The sequence below is a fragment of the Paroedura picta genome, chromosome 3 (assembly GCF_049243985.1).
Source record: "Paroedura picta isolate Pp20150507F chromosome 3, Ppicta_v3.0, whole genome shotgun sequence".
NCBI lineage: Eukaryota > Metazoa > Chordata > Lepidosauria > Squamata > Gekkonidae > Paroedura > Paroedura picta.
The window spans coordinates 164,742,010-164,760,599 of NC_135371.1; the positions used below are offsets into that span (position 1 = coordinate 164,742,010).

The 18,590-nt window shown below is 44.8% G+C and overlaps 1 protein-coding gene across 6 annotated transcripts in view; it reads right to left on the reverse strand.

Annotated features, from left to right (window-relative positions):
- LRP1 (LDL receptor related protein 1) overlaps positions 1-18,590 on the reverse strand; it is a 423,359-nt gene that overhangs the window by 319,836 nt on the left and 84,933 nt on the right. For 3 of the 6 annotated variants that reach the window (XM_077329218.1, XM_077329222.1, XM_077329217.1), the window contains one exon: positions 17,985-18,071. The exons of the other annotated variants lie outside the window; for them this stretch is intronic. In XM_077329218.1, coding sequence (XP_077185333.1) covers positions 17,985-18,071 — 87 coding nt within the window. The remainder of the gene's footprint in view (positions 1-17,984; positions 18,072-18,590) is intronic. 6 annotated transcript variants of the gene reach the window in all.

Genomic DNA, 18,590 nt, shown 5'->3' on the forward strand with positions numbered 1-18,590 from the left:
ACCCCACAGGGTGTCTGTTGTGGGGAGAGAAATGGGAAGGCAACTGTAAGCCGCTTTGAGCCTCCTTTGGGTAGGGAAAAGCGGCATATAAGAACCAACTCCTCCTCCTCCTCCTCTTCTTCTTCTTCTTCAAGGTGCCTTTGGACTAAAATTTTGTTCTACTAATTTACTACTACTTTACTCTCTCCCTATATCTGTTCTCTTATGATTCTTCTTCCATTGTCTGAAATTGTGTGCATGTGCACAAAAGCTCACACCTTGAATAAAACTTGGTTGGTCTTAAAGGTGCCTTTGGATTCAAACTTTGTGCAGCTGCTTCAGACCAACGTGGCGACCCACCAGAATTTATTTTAATGTGGCATACTGTTGAACAAACCACCTTGGTCTTTCCGCCTCAAATAGGTTCAACTGCAAATAGGCTCAAGCCCAGGAAGAAAAAAAGTTAACCCCGGATGGATCTAACACTAGCTTGCAATGTGTTATCTCCAGCTCTGTCTCTGTTTCCTCTCTTCCCTGACAGAAAAACTGAGGGAGGATATTTAGCTCTAAATTTTGCAAACGAAACAGCGCCGGTAATAAATATGGCTAAGAATGAGGATAATTTGTAAAACAGACGTTCCTAGAGGCAAGATGAGCACGGCCTCTTCTCCCGGATCATGCCCCCCAATAACCCCCCCCCACTCCTCATCCAAGGGAAGACTGCAACAGAAACATCTCCATTCCAGACTCCCCACTGAGAATAATGCTCCATCAGCTTATCCAGTGGTCCCTGATTTACTGGTTGGCCAGCCAGTTGGGGACTCCTAAAAATGGCAGGGCCAAGCCAAGGAACTTTCAGCTGATCCGCTGCAGACTTCTCTGTCCGCTTCTCCTCCTGCAGACATGATGCATATAGGGGTACCCCCACCAGAGGGCGGGGAATGGGTCTTTTGCAAAGGAAACAGCGCGAGCAATAAATATGGGTAGGAATGAGGTTGATTTGCAAAACAGATGTTCCTAAAGTACAGAGAAGGAATAAATCCATACGGCATTCATTATGGTCTTTTCCCTGCTCCCCCTTCCTTTCTTGTTATGAGAGTTCACATGACAAACCCCCACACACACACACACACACACACACAAACTCACACACACACACCCTGCAGAAATACTTCAGGGTTAGGTCTTTCACTATTTCTCCTTGGGAGCGTACATAAATCTGGACTGAAACCTTTATCATTCTAGAAGTTATTCTAACATCTGAGTGATGCAGGAAATGACATGTAGCCACAGGGGAACATCGATGGCTATTTGCAAAGATGGGGACTGGAATAGCATTTCGGAGTCCCAGGCCAAGTGTCCAGTTTTTAACAGTCAACACTGAATTTAATAGACAGATATCTACACACAGAGCTGAAATGTTCTGAAGTCTTCAATGCCAGCATTAAACGTTTAGGTTTCTGGTTCTTTTTCCAAACCGGTCCTGTACTCTTGGCTTCTTTATATCTGCCCACTGATCCCGATCACAAATATAATATGCTCATAAGATGAGGATAAAGGTCTTGTGCAACGGCATTTCAAAATACCATGCCAGTATAAAGAGCCCCTCTGCGCCGGTTAACAGCATCATGTTAACCTCCCGTGTCTGTTATTGCAGGGGTACTCAACCTGTGGTCCTCCAGATGTCATTGGACTACAACTCCCATGAGCCCCTGCCAGCAAGCACTGGCAGGGGCTCATGGGAATTGTAGTCCATGAACATCTGGAGGACCACAGGTTGCCTACCCAGGTGTTATTGCATTCCAAGGTAAAGGCCTGGAAGTGACTGGTCCTTAAACTGGGACTTCAACATCACCTTAAGTACAGCTTCAAATGAGTAGCCGTGTTGGTCTGAAGTAGCACAATAAAATCTGAGTCCGGTAGCACCTTTAAGACCAACAAAGATTTATTCAGGGCGTGAGCTTTCGAGTGCAAGCGCTCTTCCTCAGACTATGATCTTCTTACATGACAGGGAATATACATGACAGGGAAAATCTGAATTGGAAATTTTTTCTGTTCGTATTTAAACAATGTTAATCACGATTTAAATAATGTCAACAAAAGGGGGCAGCTACAGCATGGACAAGTCTGGGGGCATGTACGAGTATGGGAGCAAAATAGAAATATATTTCAGCTGCTCTTACAGCAGCTTCCTATTTTGATCCAAGGCACTAAACCAGCTTGGTGTCTTAATTAAAAACAGCAGCCTCTAATCTGGAGAACTGGGTTTATTTCTCCACTCTTCCACATGCAGCGAGCTGGTTGATCTTGGACTAGTTACAATTCCCTCAAAACTGTTTTCAGAGAACAGTTCTGTTAGAGCTCTCTCAGACCCAGCCCACTCACAGGGTGTCTGTTGTGAGGAGAGGAATGAAAGGAAATTATAAGTCACTTTGAGACTCTTCTGGGTAGTGAAAAGTAGAATATAAAAACCTACTATTCGCCTATACCCAGTAAGGGAGCAATGTGGGCCCCAAATCACTTAATCACTTAATCAATGCTAATGGAAAATTTTCAGAGTTGCAAAATCACCAATGAGATGCACAGGTTAATCAATTTTATACTTTTTTGTTAAGAAGAGGCGCACACACACATAAATATTAAGTACTAGCAGAACAATAATTTGCCTAAATCTGCAGCCAGTACTACAATGCAGAGCAATTTACATTCTGGTGCCAGAGAACCTAATTTGTCTGGAACTGGGCCAGTTTTCCAGCAACCAACCTTTCTCAACTTTTTTACCATTGAGAAACCTATGAAACATTCTTCAGGCTTTGAGAAACCTGAGAAGTGATGCCATCGTGCAGAATATGGCTGGAAAGCATAACTGTGTCCGTGATCACCTGACCCCCCCCCTTCTCACCCCCTCCAGGCCCATTATTGGCCATGGAGGGGGGGAGGAACAGGTCAACATGACCATATATGGTCATAAGGTATCCCCTGTGCAAGCACCGAGTCATGTCTGACCTTTGGGGTGACGCCCTCTAGCGTTTTCATGGCAGACTCAATACGGGGTGGTTTGCCAGTGCCTTCCCCAGTCATTACCGTTTTACCCCCCAGCAAGCTGGGTACTCATTTTACTGACCTCGGAAGGATGGAAGGCTGAGTCAACCTTGAGCTGGCTGCTGGGATCGAACTCCCAGCATCATGGTCAGAGCTTCAGACAGAATGTCTGCTGCCTTACTACCTTGCGCCACAAGAAGCTGATCTTATATATGGTCATATCACCCGATAAATGTTTTAAAAATTAAATAATATATATAAATCAATTAACTGCCATCCCTTCAGGAAACCCTTCCATGGTCGTCAAGAGACTCAAGGGTTTCACAAAACCCTGGTTGAGAAAGCCTGCTCCAAAGCAACCATTTTCTACAGAGGAATTAATTGCTGTATTCTGAAGATTGACTGTAATTTCAAGTTCTCCAAGCCCCACCTGGAGGTTGGCAACTCAAAGACTTAGGCTACTAACTGTATTTAGGCTACTAACTGGTAACACATTCAAGCTTTTCTTTGTGATGGGAAGGAGACAAAATATTACGAGAAAAAGGATAACCGTGCACTTCTGAATTAGTTGGCCTTTATAATAATTGTATTCATTCCTTTCAGGAGACGCTGAAATGCACAGCAAGTGAAATGTGACTGAACTGCTAAGGCTGAACAACATTATTTTAGTCACGTCTCCTGGGTACGAACGCCAGAAAGATGCAGAGGCTGTTTAATGGACTCTAAGAATGGAGAAAGCAAGGGATGAGATTGCTCTTTATTTATTTTCCAAAGGCACTTTTTAAATAGTTTTTAAATACCTCCGGCTTAAAGCCTCTTGATCTTCAAATGTGAAACCTAGCCTCCATTCAATTGAGCCTCTGCGAGATATTGCTTCTTGACTTGAACGTTCAGAAGGACTCGGGGCATTTCTCATTATCCCTCAATTGTTCCTCTCTTCTTAATTCACTTTATTTTCAACCTGGTAGGGTAGGGGGAATGTATTTTGTATTCACTGTGAAATCTCAATCGCCAGCTCTTCAAAGATACTGATCCTCAACGGTCAGCTGCACTGGTTGCCGGTTAGCTTCCAGATTAAGTTCAAGGTTTTGGTTTTGACCTTGAAGGCTATATGTGGCCTGGGTCCTACCTATTTGCGGGACCGCTTGTCTCCCTATGCCCCCCACAGGGCCCTCAGCTCGGCAGGTATGAATCTGATGGTTATCCTGGAGCCCCGGGAAGTGCCTCAACCTGGGCCAGGGCCTTTTTGGTCCTGGCCCCCACATGGTGGAATGAGCTCCCAGAAGATCTGAGGGCCCTGACGGAACTCTCTGGATTCCGCAGGGCCTGTAAGACAGAGCTCTTCCACCAGGCATACGGTTGAGGCCAGGCTAAGACCTGGGAAGTTATATCAGGTCCCGCCCTCCTTTTTACTAATTCCCCTCTAGACAAACACCGTCAGTGGTCAGCTATGGACCATTAGCTGGAAACCGAAAAGTTCAGGCATTATGGTTGGAGTGGAGTAGGGAAGGGATTGCTGGCTTCAAGTTGCTGTCAGTTGTAATTTTGATTGTATATGTTTTGTTGGGTTTGGGATATATTGAGGGTTTTTTTTAATGTTGTATATATTTATTGTAAACTGCCATGAGCCAGCCAGGCCGAGAGTGGGGGTATATAAATTAAATAATACATAAATAAAATAAAATGGCAAAGCCATTTTTATTTGTTCTTAAAAACCCCAATAGCCAGGAAGAAGAATGTCAACATCCTAATGGAGAACAAGGAATCAAATTCCAGATTGCCCACATGAAGTCTAGAGCCACAGGGCACCCCACCCATTCCATCCGAACAGGCTGGCTGCAAATTCAAGGTCAGGTTTATAAAACCAGAAACTTAGTTCAGAACAAAACCTCAAAGCCTTGATCTCCCTCTCTCTCTCTCATCTAGAAAGGTGTTTCTTTAGCCAATGTCAAGAAATCATTTTGAACTAGCAGCAAATTTATGTAACCCAGTCCACATTCTAATTAACTGTAAACCAAACTGTATATGCAGTGTTATTGCATAGTACACCTCTGTTAAGACTCTACAACTTCATACTGTATTCGAGGACATATCTTCTGGACTGTGAAATAATTCTGAATGTACAACATGGATCTCTGTCCATCTCCAAAATTCTCACTAAACTGAATCAGTTTCGCTCCCATTCTAGTCACGAACTCAAAAGCTGAACTATAAAACAATATAAAATTTTAACAATTATTTATTAAAGTACACCAATATCAGTTTTAAAACAAAGTAAGCACTATATTAAAACATTATACAGATCTAAGGGGCCTCCTGAGTAAAAGGGACAATTTGGGAACTGAGACTGGAATCTGGGAATACTGAGGCTGGGTTATAAACAAAGCATTTGCCAATATCCCCAGAAAAGAAGCAGAAGGTCCTAGAGAAAGAAAATACTGCTTAGCAAGGTTACAGCCTAGGTGTTAAAATTACAGAAGGCGCTGAACAGAATTCTGTTTTTGTGAACCCAAAGAACTGCATCAAGGACTACATTCCACTTCATCATAAAAGAATGTATGAAGTTAAGACGAGCCCTACTGAATCAGACCAGCCCAAAGTAGTCCATCGGTCACCCCAAAGATCTAGCAAACAGAGCACAGAGGCCAAGGCCTCCTTAGTATACATTCAGATCTGTTCCACATAATATATTTCTGGTAAGGCCTTGGAGGAGGAGCGTGTCTCATGGCTTAAGTGCCAGTCAGCACTTAACACCCACTCAGGGCGGCTGTCCCACCACTGAGTGCCTCCTCCTCCAACTGGATTGCTTGTCTGTTCAGTGACCAGCCAATCTTCTTCCCTCCCCCAGCCCTGACCACCCCCTCCTCCTCCCACTTCCCGCTGAGGCTCGGAGGCTGCAGATCCCTGCTGCGTGAGAGCTGCCCCTGCCGGTGAGTTCCCTTACAGCGGCCTGCAGGGAGGGGGGGGCATCTGCAGAGTTCTTTCATACACATACACCCCAATCTAGTGCTCCTTGTATTTCTGAATGCAACAGGCTTGCCCCCTAGGCAAGAATAAATGGCCTTGAAGGAGCTCATACATCCATGATACTGAATCAGACCGTCAGTCTATCAATGTATTGTCTACTCAAACTATCATTGTCTCTCCCAGCAGAGGTCTTTCTCAACACCTACTGTCTGGTCGTATTTTAAGTGGAGCTGCTGGGGATTGAAACTAGGACGTTCTGCATGCCAACAGATGCTCTGCCGCTGAGCCACAGCCCCCCCCCCACCCTTGAAGCTGACTCCTAGTGCCTGTATTCCAAAGTTCATTGCCTCTGCATAACAAAATCTGAGTCCAATCACACCTTTAAGACCAATAAGGATTTATTCAAGGCGTGAGCTTTCGTGCGCAAGCACTCTTCCCCATACAATCATGTGGCAGTCTTCAAGTAAAGGTTGGATACACACTTTTCTTGGATGCTTTAGGATGCTCTGGGCTGAACCTGCGTTGAGCAGGGGGTTGGACTAGATGGTCTGTATGGCCCCTTCCAACTCTATGGTTCTGTGATTCTATGGTTCTCTTTAGGCACCATCTAGGCTACTAGCACTGACTTTATGTCTATGATAAAGTGATGGGGAGGCAGCGAGAACAATCTGGGGTCATATGCCAGATGCTTAGGCAAATCTCAAAAGGTTTCCTGATATTGAACTACTATGGGGCTAATGTTTATTGAATGATTGATTTCTATACCGCCACTCTCTGTTGACTCGCGGCGATTTACAATAAAATCATAATACCCGTAAAAACACCCCATAATTAACAAGATGGTAGACAACAGGAATTCCAAAACTTCTACCCCCCCCCCCATTCAGCACATGAGTCAAAGTGAGGGCTCTAGCCTACTATATACATTAGGGATCCACAGATGGTAACTCCAGGATCCAGCCCTGGCCTCAACCATATGCCTGGTGAAAGAGCTCCATCTTACAGGCCCTGCAGAAAGCTGACAGGACCCTTAGCTGTTCCGGGAGCTCATTCCACCAGATTGGGGCCAGGGCCAAAAAGGCCAAAATATGAACAGGAGCTGAATTTTTTTTTAAAGGTGGGGAAACCATGCAAGTGCCGTTCACCGAACTCACAAACAGGAAGAAACTCCACTCCTCCCCGCCCCCAAAGTGACAACGTTTTTAACCATTAAAACCTACAACTCATTTCACATGCTTGCTCTTTCTGCTAAAAGCAGCCTTGCTCCAATCGGGGTTTCTGGTTTCATGAATGACATTTCTGTTAACTGTTCAGTTTTTAGATCCAATTGCAAAAGCCACAGGCATCTGCTGCTTGTGATTTATTTCGGTGTGGGGGTGGGTAGCAGTGGGTCAGTTGCAAGGTAAATATTGACTTTTCAAGCACATACCTTCTCCATTCATCCCTCCCTCCATCTCTGCCCCCACCCCCACAATGAGCACACACCCACCCATAAACTTTCTAGTCTTTCTAGTACTTCTAAGTCGCCGCAACCAGGCGTTCTGAGGAGTGTCAAAATCCTGGGAAGGAGATTCTGCCTTGCTGCCACGGAGCATTAAAAACAGAAGCAGGGCTCAAAACACACGCAATGGCAGATGAATGAAATTAATCAGCAAGAGAGATAGAAAGCAGCGGGAGGACAGACAGGCAGATGCAGCATTGTTTAAAATAAATACTCCACACTGAAGGGAGAAGGGAGATGAGAAACATACAAATTAAACATGTCCCTGGAAGGAATTCTGACTGTTATGCCACTGATCTGTTTACTATATCTTTCTGCTGTCTTGCAAGAACTGCAGTCAACTGATAGATTCAAGTGGGTAGCCGTGTTGGTCTGAAGCAGCAGAACAATTTTAGAGTCCAGGGGCACCCTTAAGACCGACAAATTTTTATTCAAGGTATGAGCTTTGGTGTGCACGCACACTTCCATGACGTTGTATCTGAGGAAGTGTGCGTGGACACCAAAGCTCATGCCTTGAATAAAAATTTGTTGGTCTTAAGGGTGCCCCTGGGCTCTAAATTTGTTCTGCAGTCATTTGAAACAGCATAATAAGTAATAATAAATGAAGTAAGTATGACAGGATCAGATGTTTGTGCCCCATGTTCTTAGTATAATGAAGACATTCACATCAAGAATAAACAGCCATGAAAGAGCCCAAGCATCTATGGCAGGGGTAGTCAACCTGCGGTCCTCCAGATGTCCATGGACTACAATTCCCATGAGCCCCTGCCAGCAAACGCTGGCAGGGGCTCATGGGAATTGTAGTCCATGGACATCTGGAGGACCGCAGGTTGACTACCCATGATCTACATGTCAAGATCATTTTTTTAAACCCAACATCTACCTGGTCAAGGTAAAAGTATCCCCTGTGCAAGCACTGAGTCATGTCTGACCCTTGGGGTGACGCCCTCCAGCGTTTTCTTGGCAGACTCAATACGGGGTGGTTTGCCAGTGCCTTCCCCAGTCATTGCTGTTTACCCCCCAGCAAACTGGGTACTACCTGGTCTAGGCATGTAGAAATCTGATTTCAGGGAACCCTAGAAATATACCCCCCCCATCCTGACTTCCTAAAAGTGAGAAGGGTAAATTATTAATATTTCTTACCAGAGGAAATAGAGAGAGTCAACCCCCAGGAACAAGCAGCTTATAAATCTAAGGAACGTCCCTATTCTTTGGGGAGTTCATTCATTTCCCCAGAGGAAGGCTTTGATCCATCATATGGCAGCAATTAAAACGGCAAGTGTTAGCCAACCAATGTGTATTTCTATTGATCCCAAATGTCTGCAAGGTTCCAATTCGGGTGTCATGGTAACAATACCCAAGTTTTAATACCATGGAGGATGGGGACTGTTTACAGAAACTTCACCTATCATATATTATAAAGGTAAAGGTATCCCCTGTGCAAGCACCGAGTCATGTCTGACCCTTGGAGTGATGCCCGCTAGCATTTTCTTGGCAGACTCAATACGGGGTGGTTTGCCAGTGCCTTCCCCAGTCATTACCGTTTACCCCCCAGCAAGCTGGGTACTCATTTTACCGACCTCGGAAGGATGGAAGGCTGAGTCAACCCTGAGCCGACTGCTGGGATCGAACTCCCAGCCTCATAGGCAGAGCTTCAGACTGCATGTCTGCTGCATGTCCGCCACAAGAGGCTCTGTCATATATTATAGCTAGACAATTATTAGTAGCATGTAAATGAGTGTGACTGGTTTCTGGTAGTCCAACTACTTAAAGTCATTATAGGATAATTATATCGGGACCAGTAGAAGAAGAGTTGGTTCTTTTATGCCCCTTTTCTCTACCCAAAGGAGTCTCAAAGCGGCTTACAGACACCTTACCTTCCTCTCTCCACAACAGGCACCCTGTGAGGTGGGTGAGGCTGAGAGAGCCCTGATATTACTGCTCAGTCAGAACAGCTTTATCAATGCTGTGGGGAGCCCAAGGTCACCCAGCTGGCTGCATGTGGGGGAGCGGGGAATCAAACCCGGCTCGCCAGATTAGAAGTCCACACTCCTAACCACTACACCAAGCTGACATCAGTCTGGGCAATGCCTGATGAGGCAGAAGTACCGATGCTAAGTGGGAATGAACTTGGGTCAGACCCTTAGATAACACCCCTGGGAACCCTGTGTCAGAGCCGACTAAATTTTTTAAGAATCTGATCAAATGTATTCAACAACCACAACCAGCACTCCTAAGTAACTGGCCAAACCTAATACAATATTCATGTTCCTCTGTGTATCTGCTTCATAAATTGAATAGAGTTGTAATTCGCTGTAGCATTTATTGTATGCATTATCTTCTTTCTTACTGCAATATTTTCTATTTTTAAAATCCAGTTTTACACTGTTTGCTGTATGGAATGTCCTATATTGTTTTTATTGGACTATTTTGTAAGGTTGTGATCCAGCCTTATTGCTTTGTTTATTGTGCACTTTACACAGTTTTACTGCATCGCTTCTTGATCTTTTGGCTAAGATCAAGTGCTTTACTGCATTGCTTTTAGATGCTGCAATCCACCCTGAGCCTCACAGAGAAAGCGGACTATAAATAAAGTATGGAAGTTAAGCAGATAAATAAATAGGAGATGGTATAAACGGTGTTTTTTCAGCCATAAATATTCTGAGGCTAGCAGAAAGGGCTGGCTGGTAGAGCTCTTCCAAACAGCTGTAGTTACCAAATGACACCAGGTATCCTCTTCTTACCATAATACAGTTTAAGAAGGTAGACATCATGGTTGCTACAGAAAATTTAGATTCAAGTCCAGTACCACCTTGTTGCTGTTGTTAGGTGCAAAGTCGTGTCCAACCCATTGCGACCCCATAGAAAATGATCCTCCAGGCCTTCCTGTCCTCTACCATTCCCCAGAGTCCATTTGAGTTTGCACCTACTGCTTCAGTGACTCCTCATTCTCTGTCGTCCCCTTCTTCTTTTGCCCTCAATCGCTCCCAGCATTAGGCTCTTCTCCAGGGAGTCCTTCCTTCTCATGAGGTGGCCACCTTAAAGACCATTAAGAGTTTCAGGGTACAACCTTTTAAGAGCCAAAGTTCCCCTGACTTTCAAAAGCTTACACCCTGAAACTCTTGCTAGTTTCTAAGGTGCTACTTGATTCAAATCTGTTTTACCTTAATATAGTGGTACTCATCCATAATTATCATCAACCAAAAGAGCCACATTTGCTTCCATCTCTGGCATGAGGCCTGCACTTAAATGAGGCTCACAGCTCAACCATTCCTCTGGCAGCAGCTGTTTCAAGATGGGAACTGTCTGCCAAATATGAGCCCAAGAGACAAAACAAGCACCACGTTGGAGAAAGTTGCTGAGAAGAGTCACAGGTGGCATGTCAGACGACCAAGTACGGCTCCTGAGTCCCTGAACAAGTACTCCACACCTCTCAAAGTCAGAATACAAACACAGACTGCTCAGAACTAGACTGTTAGCAAACTCTAGACTTGCTCATTTAGTTTTCAAGAAAATGACATTAAACTGCTCCATCAAGTGGCATCTGCCTCCAGCCCATTTAGCAAGATTATACCAAGGCGTAAGCAGTAGTTGCTGGTATTGCCAGTGCCTTGCATGTGGATTATTTTCACATGTCATCGAAATGTCCTAGAGTGCATAATTATTGGAGAATAGTTTCCATTATGTTGTCAAAAGGTCTTGACTTCATAGTGGTTCACTCTCCAGGATTCTCCTTACATAATTATGTGGTGCCATTACCAAAAAAGGGGCCTCTTGTGGTGCAGTGTGGTAATGCAGCCGACATGCTATCTGAAGCTCTGACCATGAGGCTGGGAGTTCAATCCCAGCAGCCGGCTCAAGGTTGACTCAGCCTTCCATCCTTCTGAGGTTGGTAAAATGAGGACCCAGCTTGCTGGGGGGTAAAACGGTAATGACTGGGGAAGGCACTGGCAAACCACCCTGTACTGAGTCTGCCAAGAAAACGCTGGAGGGCGTCACCCCAAGGGTCAGACATGACTTGGTGCTTGCACAGGGGATACCTTTACCTTTTATTACCAAAAAGCTTATAGTGACTGCTACCAGGCTTGTTCTAGCTAAGGTGCGGAAGGTTAAAATAAGTCTTACAAAAAGATCACTTGTTGGTACAGCTAATTTACTTTATATAAATATTAAATTACCTGTTCTGCAAAAATTAAAAAAAAACATAAAGGTTTCTCTCGTGCAGGTGCAATTTGTCAAAATATCACCAAATGCATGGAATCAACCCTTTCCCCATTATTTGATGTCAGGCTTTCTCAAGTTTTGTACCATTGAGAAACCCCTGAAACATTCTTCAGGCCTTAAGAAACCCCAGAAGTGGCACGAAGCCTAGCTATATACATGACCACTCAGGGCCTCTCACCCTCCCATCCCCTCCAGGCCCATCATTGGCCAACTGCAGAGGCAGGTCGACATGACCATATATGGACATATCAAATTTTCAAAATATATTAAAATAATTATTACCTCCCACCCATTCGGGAAACCCTTCTAGGGCCATCAAGAAACTCCAGTTTTACGGAACCCTGGGCCTAGTCTGCACACAATAGATAATGCACTTTCAATGTGCTTTGGCAGCTGGATTTTCCTGTGCAGAACAGGAAAGTCTACTTCTAAAGTGCATTGCAAGTGCATTATCTATTGTGTGCAGACTAGGCCCTGGTCAGAAAAACCTGCTTTATGTGTATGTATATATAATTTATAAAAAATCTGTATTAGGCTGAAATGCTTGGAATCCCAGTTTAATGTGATCTTCTTGGACTCCGAAGTCAGCACCATACTATAAACCCCTACACTCAATCTAGCACAACAGGGGTTTTTTTTAGTAGTTTCTTGGACATGGTCATTTGGTAGCTCATGACATATATCTGCTTTTGCTACCGTATGCGGTATCACATTTGATGCTAAGAAGGGACACAGCCCAGTGTGGTTGACAGCTCCACACCGTCACTGAATGCATAATGGAGGGAGAGCGGATATGAGGGGTCTAGCCTGGTCTAGTCTAATGAGAGAGGGAGAGGAAGACACAGAAGCAAAATTAGTGGCCTCTTGCAACCCACACATACCTTTCACATGGAAAATCATTATCAGTCGGTATCTGATAATTCCCTCTGGGTCAGTGCAGCATTAGCATCAGGATATATTTCACGAAGACAATAAAAGCATTGCTTTGAGCAAACACAAATCGGGGGGGGGGGGGAGATGACACATGAAAGTGTTGTTTTGGGGGCTTTTTTTTTCATACGTATGGTGAATGCTAGAAAGAGCCACTCTAGAGAAATGCTTCCTGAAGAGGAGGCAGTCATCCTCCTTCTAGAAGTACTCTGGGGTACAGTGATGAGGATCAATTTGAGTGCATCAGTCCAAAATCAATGTGAGTGCTTTTATGCACATGCTGTTCTAGCCATGTCAATCTCCTCTCCACTTGTACTGGCACCTTCTTTAGGTAGAGAGATTTTCTGAATTTCACCACTCTTTTTTCGCACAAAAGTTCTGAACCAGAAGACTCTCACGGACATACTTGGACAACAAATCTGTTACACAGAGTAACAGTGGTTAACAGGAGAATTCTAAATGGAGTTGTAACCTTCTAAGTCCCAACAAGGGGCCCACAAGCACCATGGCATCCAGCAAATGTTTTTAGGAAGTGTGTGAGGCCCAGTAGGGCTTTTGCCCAGCAAGGCTTCTGATTGGCTGTGCAGATTTGTACAAATATTACTTTGGCAGTAGCTGCCACCATAACACAAGGATCTACTGAAGTTAAGCTGTGCTAATCATTGTGGCTGGATCCACCCCCTGAGGTGGCCATTTTGTTTCAGTCCCTACTGAGAGCCAGTTTGGTGTAGTGATTAGGAGCGCGGACTTCTAATCTGGCATGCCAGGTTTGATTCTGCACTCCCCCACATGCAACCAGCTGGGTGGCCTTGGGCTCGCCACGGCACTGATAAAACTGTCTGACCAAGCAGTAATATCAGGGCTCTCTCAGCCTCACCCACCCCACAGGGTGTCTGTTGTGGGGAGAGGAATGGGAAGGCGACTGTAAGCCGCTTTGAGCCTCCTTCGGGTAGAGAAAAGCAGCATATAAGAACCAACTCTTCTTCTTCTACTACTGCACCACATCAGAATCACCAATGTGCTCGCATGCTCAAAAGGTTGGGGACCTTGAAGGGTGTCTTCTGCTAGGACAGCACTGTAAAATCCTTGCCCTCCCAATGGTTTTGCTAATACAATCAGTAGCTAGCATACAGAATCAGACACCGGAGTAGTCTTCCCTAGTTCTTTCTGCTTTTTGCTCTTTCCTTAATAAGTAAATTCAACAGCTGAATTCTCCCAGACCTTCTTAATGGTCTAATAATATTGTTTTCCAAGGGTTTTAACTAAATGTTTTCATCGTTTTCCTTAGAAAGCTTTTCTATGGTTTAGTTCTTGTATGAGCACTACTTTATCATATAGTTTAGGCTGTTAATGGTCTGGCTTGTTTTAATTGCTTTCCCTTAATGACTTGATTTATTGTTTTAGCTGCAAGCTGCCTTAAGTAGGACGCTACAGAGGAAGCATGTAAACTTTTGAATGAATGAATGAATGAATGAATGAATGAATGAATGAATGAATGAATGAATGAATGAATGAATGAATGAATGAATGAATGAACTAACGAAGGAGCCAACCAACCAACCAGATAATCTACTCCACCCATGGTTTGATCTAAGCCATGGGTTCACTAAGGCTCAGCCTCTGAACAAGTATATAAGGATAAAGGCCTCCAGGCATGTACACCTATTTTCTCATTACATACATAATCACAGTCTATCGTATATACATAACTGATAATGAATCAGGGGCTTCCAAACAGGCTTGAAGCCCCATACCATCTCTCTACTTTAGTAATAAAGGACTGATCCCATCTATTCTTTACGATCATGCACTGCCATCTCTCCCTACAACATTCTCTGCCAGTTTGTTCTCCTAGGACAGCCTTACTCAACTTTCTTAGTGAGAAACCCTTGAAACATTCTCCAGGCTTCAAGAAACCCCAAAAGTGGTGTGATCATGCTGAATATGGTTGAGAAACATAGCTGTGTACACGCCCACCCGGGTCCCCCCTTCCATCATTGACCATTGGGGGGGTCAAATCAACATGGCCATATATAGTCATATCACATGATAAATGTTTAACAATTTTAAAAATATATAAAAGATTAACTCCCACCCATTCGGGAAACCCTTCCAGGGTCTTCAAGAAACCGCAGGGTTTCACGAAACTCTGGTTTAGAAAGCCTGTCCTAGCATGACAAAAGTTGAATGAATCAATAAATAATAAAATAAATTGATATTCAAAAGAGCCAATCAAAACAGAGGACAGCACACCATGGCAGTATGAAGCACTAGGAAATATAGAACCATACTCCAAAAGCTGAACTTCGCACATCATGTGCTAGCCAGACAACGAAGACCAGAGACCATTCTTGACTCTTCATGAAACAACTTTTAAAGCCTTCATAACCTCTCATATAGGTAAAGGTAAAGGTATCCCCTGTGCAAGCACCGAGTCATGTCTGACCCTTGGGGTGACGCCCTCTAACGTTTTCATGGCAGACTCAATATGGGGTAGTTTGCCAGTGCCTTCCCCAGTCATTACCGTTTACCCCCCAGCAAGCTGGATACTCAGTTTACCGACCTCGGAAGGATGGAAGGCTGAGTCAACCTTGAGCCGGCTGCTGGGATTGAACTCCCAGCCTCATGGGCAAAGCTTTCAGATGGCTGCCTTACCACTCTGCGCCACAAGAGGCTCTTAACCTCTCATATAGTCGATCACAATAGCACATTTTCACATTTAACTAATTGCTTAGCAACCTGATCCTACCCACCAGCAATGCATGCATGTGTACAATCATGACTACATACAACCCGGGAAAAGGCAGAGACACAACCAGCTTGTTCCTCAGGAGCTCCAAAGACCCAGTGTTGCACTGTGCAAATAAATTAGGACCGTGTCCAGAAGGAACACAGTTGCTCTATCCCCAGTGGAAAATAGAGCACCAAATAAGAAAAATGGTGACACTGAACATGGGGGGGGGGGGGAGTAGCAGTAGCATGAACATTCAAGGTGAACAAATCCTACAGGTAAAGCAAACAATGGTTGGCTCTGTTAACTCTTGAGTTCTCAAATTAGACACAGGTATCCGTCACAGGAAGGCCTGGAGGATCATTGTCCATGGGGTCACGATGGGTCGGACGCGACTTCGCACCTAACAACAACAATCCGGCACATGGATACAAACATCCACCACAGTCCATCAGAAGTCATGCACAGACAACATAAAAGAGCCATGGCTCAGTGGTAACGCTCTGCCTTGCATGCAGACAGTCCCAGGTTCAATTCCAGCAACTCCAGCTAAAAGGATCACGTGATATGCAAGACCTCTGTCTCAGATTCTGGAAAGCCGCTGCCAGTCATACTAGCCTACTGGTCAATACTTTAACTCAATAGAACTTTGCTCCCACAAACAGGCAAGGCAAGTCAGTGATACATTCAGGGAGAGGAAAAAGGCCAGAACAATTCCTAGTCACTCCTCAGGATATATTAACTCCAGAAACTCAACATTATTAGAACAAATCTGTTAGGTGTACTTGAACTAGGGACAAAGCCCGTTGCATTCAGGAATACAATGGGCGCTAGATGGGGGGTGGGTGGAAGAACTCTGCAGATGGCCTCTCCCTCCACCCAGGAGTTGGTAAGGCTGCAGGTCGGAGGCCCCCAAGCAGGGAACTCACCAGTAGGGGCAGCTCTCACACAGCATGGATCTACAGCCTCTGAGCCTCGGAGGGAAGTAGAAGGGGGGGGTTCAGAGATGGGGGACAGAAGGTGACTGGCTGGCTGCTGGACAGACAGGAAAGACAGTTGGAGGAGGAGACGCTCAGGGGTGGGACAGCCGCCCTGAGTTGGTGTTAAGCACTCCATGAGACACACTCCTCCTCCAATCCCTTACCGGAAATATATACTGACACAGATAAGAATGGCTATAAACTAAGGACACTATAAGGAGTGGGGAAAGAGGGCATAATCTACCAAATCTTCACAGCAGGCAGTAGCAATGGTAATAGACAAGAAACAGAAATAACACAACATAAAGGGAGACTGTTGACCCCAAATACCCATGTGAGCTAGAGTTGGGTGCTTCGGCCACCGAAACGGCCACTCACGCCCAAAGCAGCCAGTGCCGCAGCGTGGGGAGGAGGGGTGGTGCTAAAGCACCCAACCCTAATGTGAGCTCTTCCATGCCTATTGGGAACAAACAAGGAATACAGACTCTCAATGGGCAGGAAACCAAGCATGCCATCTTGTGCAAAAACAAGGCGCACAGTCTCAAATCTTTGATCCTTGCAGAAGTATAAATAGGGTTAAAGTTTCTGATGCAAACAGCTTGCTGAATGCCAAGAATAAAATCAGAAAGGTTTCAGCTGCTAAGACATCCCTTGAAAAAAGGGTCCTCACAATTTAATAGAGGCTAAGGCAGTGAAACTCACTCAGTGATTCCAAGCCACATATGGCTCTTGGACATGCCACCTGTGGCCCTCCTAGGCAGTTACCCCCAATCTGGCACTTGCCCCTATGTTTCAAGAAAGTGGGCAAGGCTACTGCCTGGTAGGGCTTGTGGTTGGCAGGTGGTTTCCACCTTGAGACAGTCACTGCTGGAGGAACAGGTAAGCTGCAAGCCTCCCAGCTCTTTGATGGATAGTCATTCTGACTGTGGCTCCCCACAAGCCACAAACTGAGGGGCACTGTGTTAGAGGCATATTAAACTGTTGTGGGTGACAAACCGAGGCAACATAGTCTGTATAATGTTCCATGGAAGTTATATAATGTTCAGTGTAAACCGCCCAGAGCTGCAAAGAAATGGGCAGTAAAGGTAAAGGTATCCCCTGTGCAAGCACCGAGTCATGTCTGACCCTTGGGGTGACGCCCTCTAGCGTTTTCATGGCAGACTCAATACGGGGTGGTTTGCCAGTGCCTTCCCCAGTCATTACCGTTTACCCCCCAGCAAGCTGGGTACTCATTTCACCAACCTCGGAAGGATGGAAGGCTGAGTCAACCTTGACCGGCTGCTGGGATTGAACTCCCAGCCTCATAGGCAAAGCTTTCAGACGGCTGCCTTACCACTCTGCGCCACAAGAGGCTCTGAAATGGGCAGTATAGAGATCTAAATAAATAAATAAAATAAACAGTAGGCACAGAATTAAGGACTTGAACTTTGCTTGTTCTTTTCAGCACAGCTCCTGAATCCATTTTGGCCGATTCCAAGTAAGCTAGTAAACCAGAGCAGCTCAGCAGCAGCTGTCTTAGGTGAAGGACCACAGGGTCACCAAACAACTTGGCATAAACAAAATCAAGTATCATCGCGGGGTTAGGGCACGCGCATCTGAGGACGAGGGGGTACAGTCGCAGGAATCTTACACAATATTTGTGAGGTAGAGCTCTCCAGGGCTTGCTCCCCAAACTTTGGAACTGGCGCAATATTGACATCAACCTCCTCAGATAATGCTGTAGAAATAAAAGGGGAGAGGGGGGAAAAAATTAAAATCCTAATTTGTTATTTCTGTTTATTTCAGAGGGAAAGCAAGTGATCGGGGAAGGAGGGCAGCATTTGAGAACAGGTTCTGGAGTCCATCTCTGAAAAAGGCAATCATGGGACGAACAATGAATTTCAAAGGGACTTGCAAAAAACTATCAAGTTGAGACATCAGTGTTATTTCTTACAAGTATAGAAGACGAAAGTGTATTTTTGGTCCTCAATCACACACACACATGCCCACTCAAACCAAAACACGGACTCTGAGGACATTTCTTTTTCAACAATTCTCACAAATTCAGTGGAGCCACTTTCCCAAAGTTATTTTGATCATGTACTCAGGTAATCTGTTGCCTTAAAAATACGGGCATCCTGTTATCCTATCTTCAAAAACAGTTTAAAACAATATAAAAATACAACAAACAAAAATCTCAGATAAAATTGTGGTAAAACAGTGACCTGAACAGCTTAGTTCTTCCCATGGGCACTCA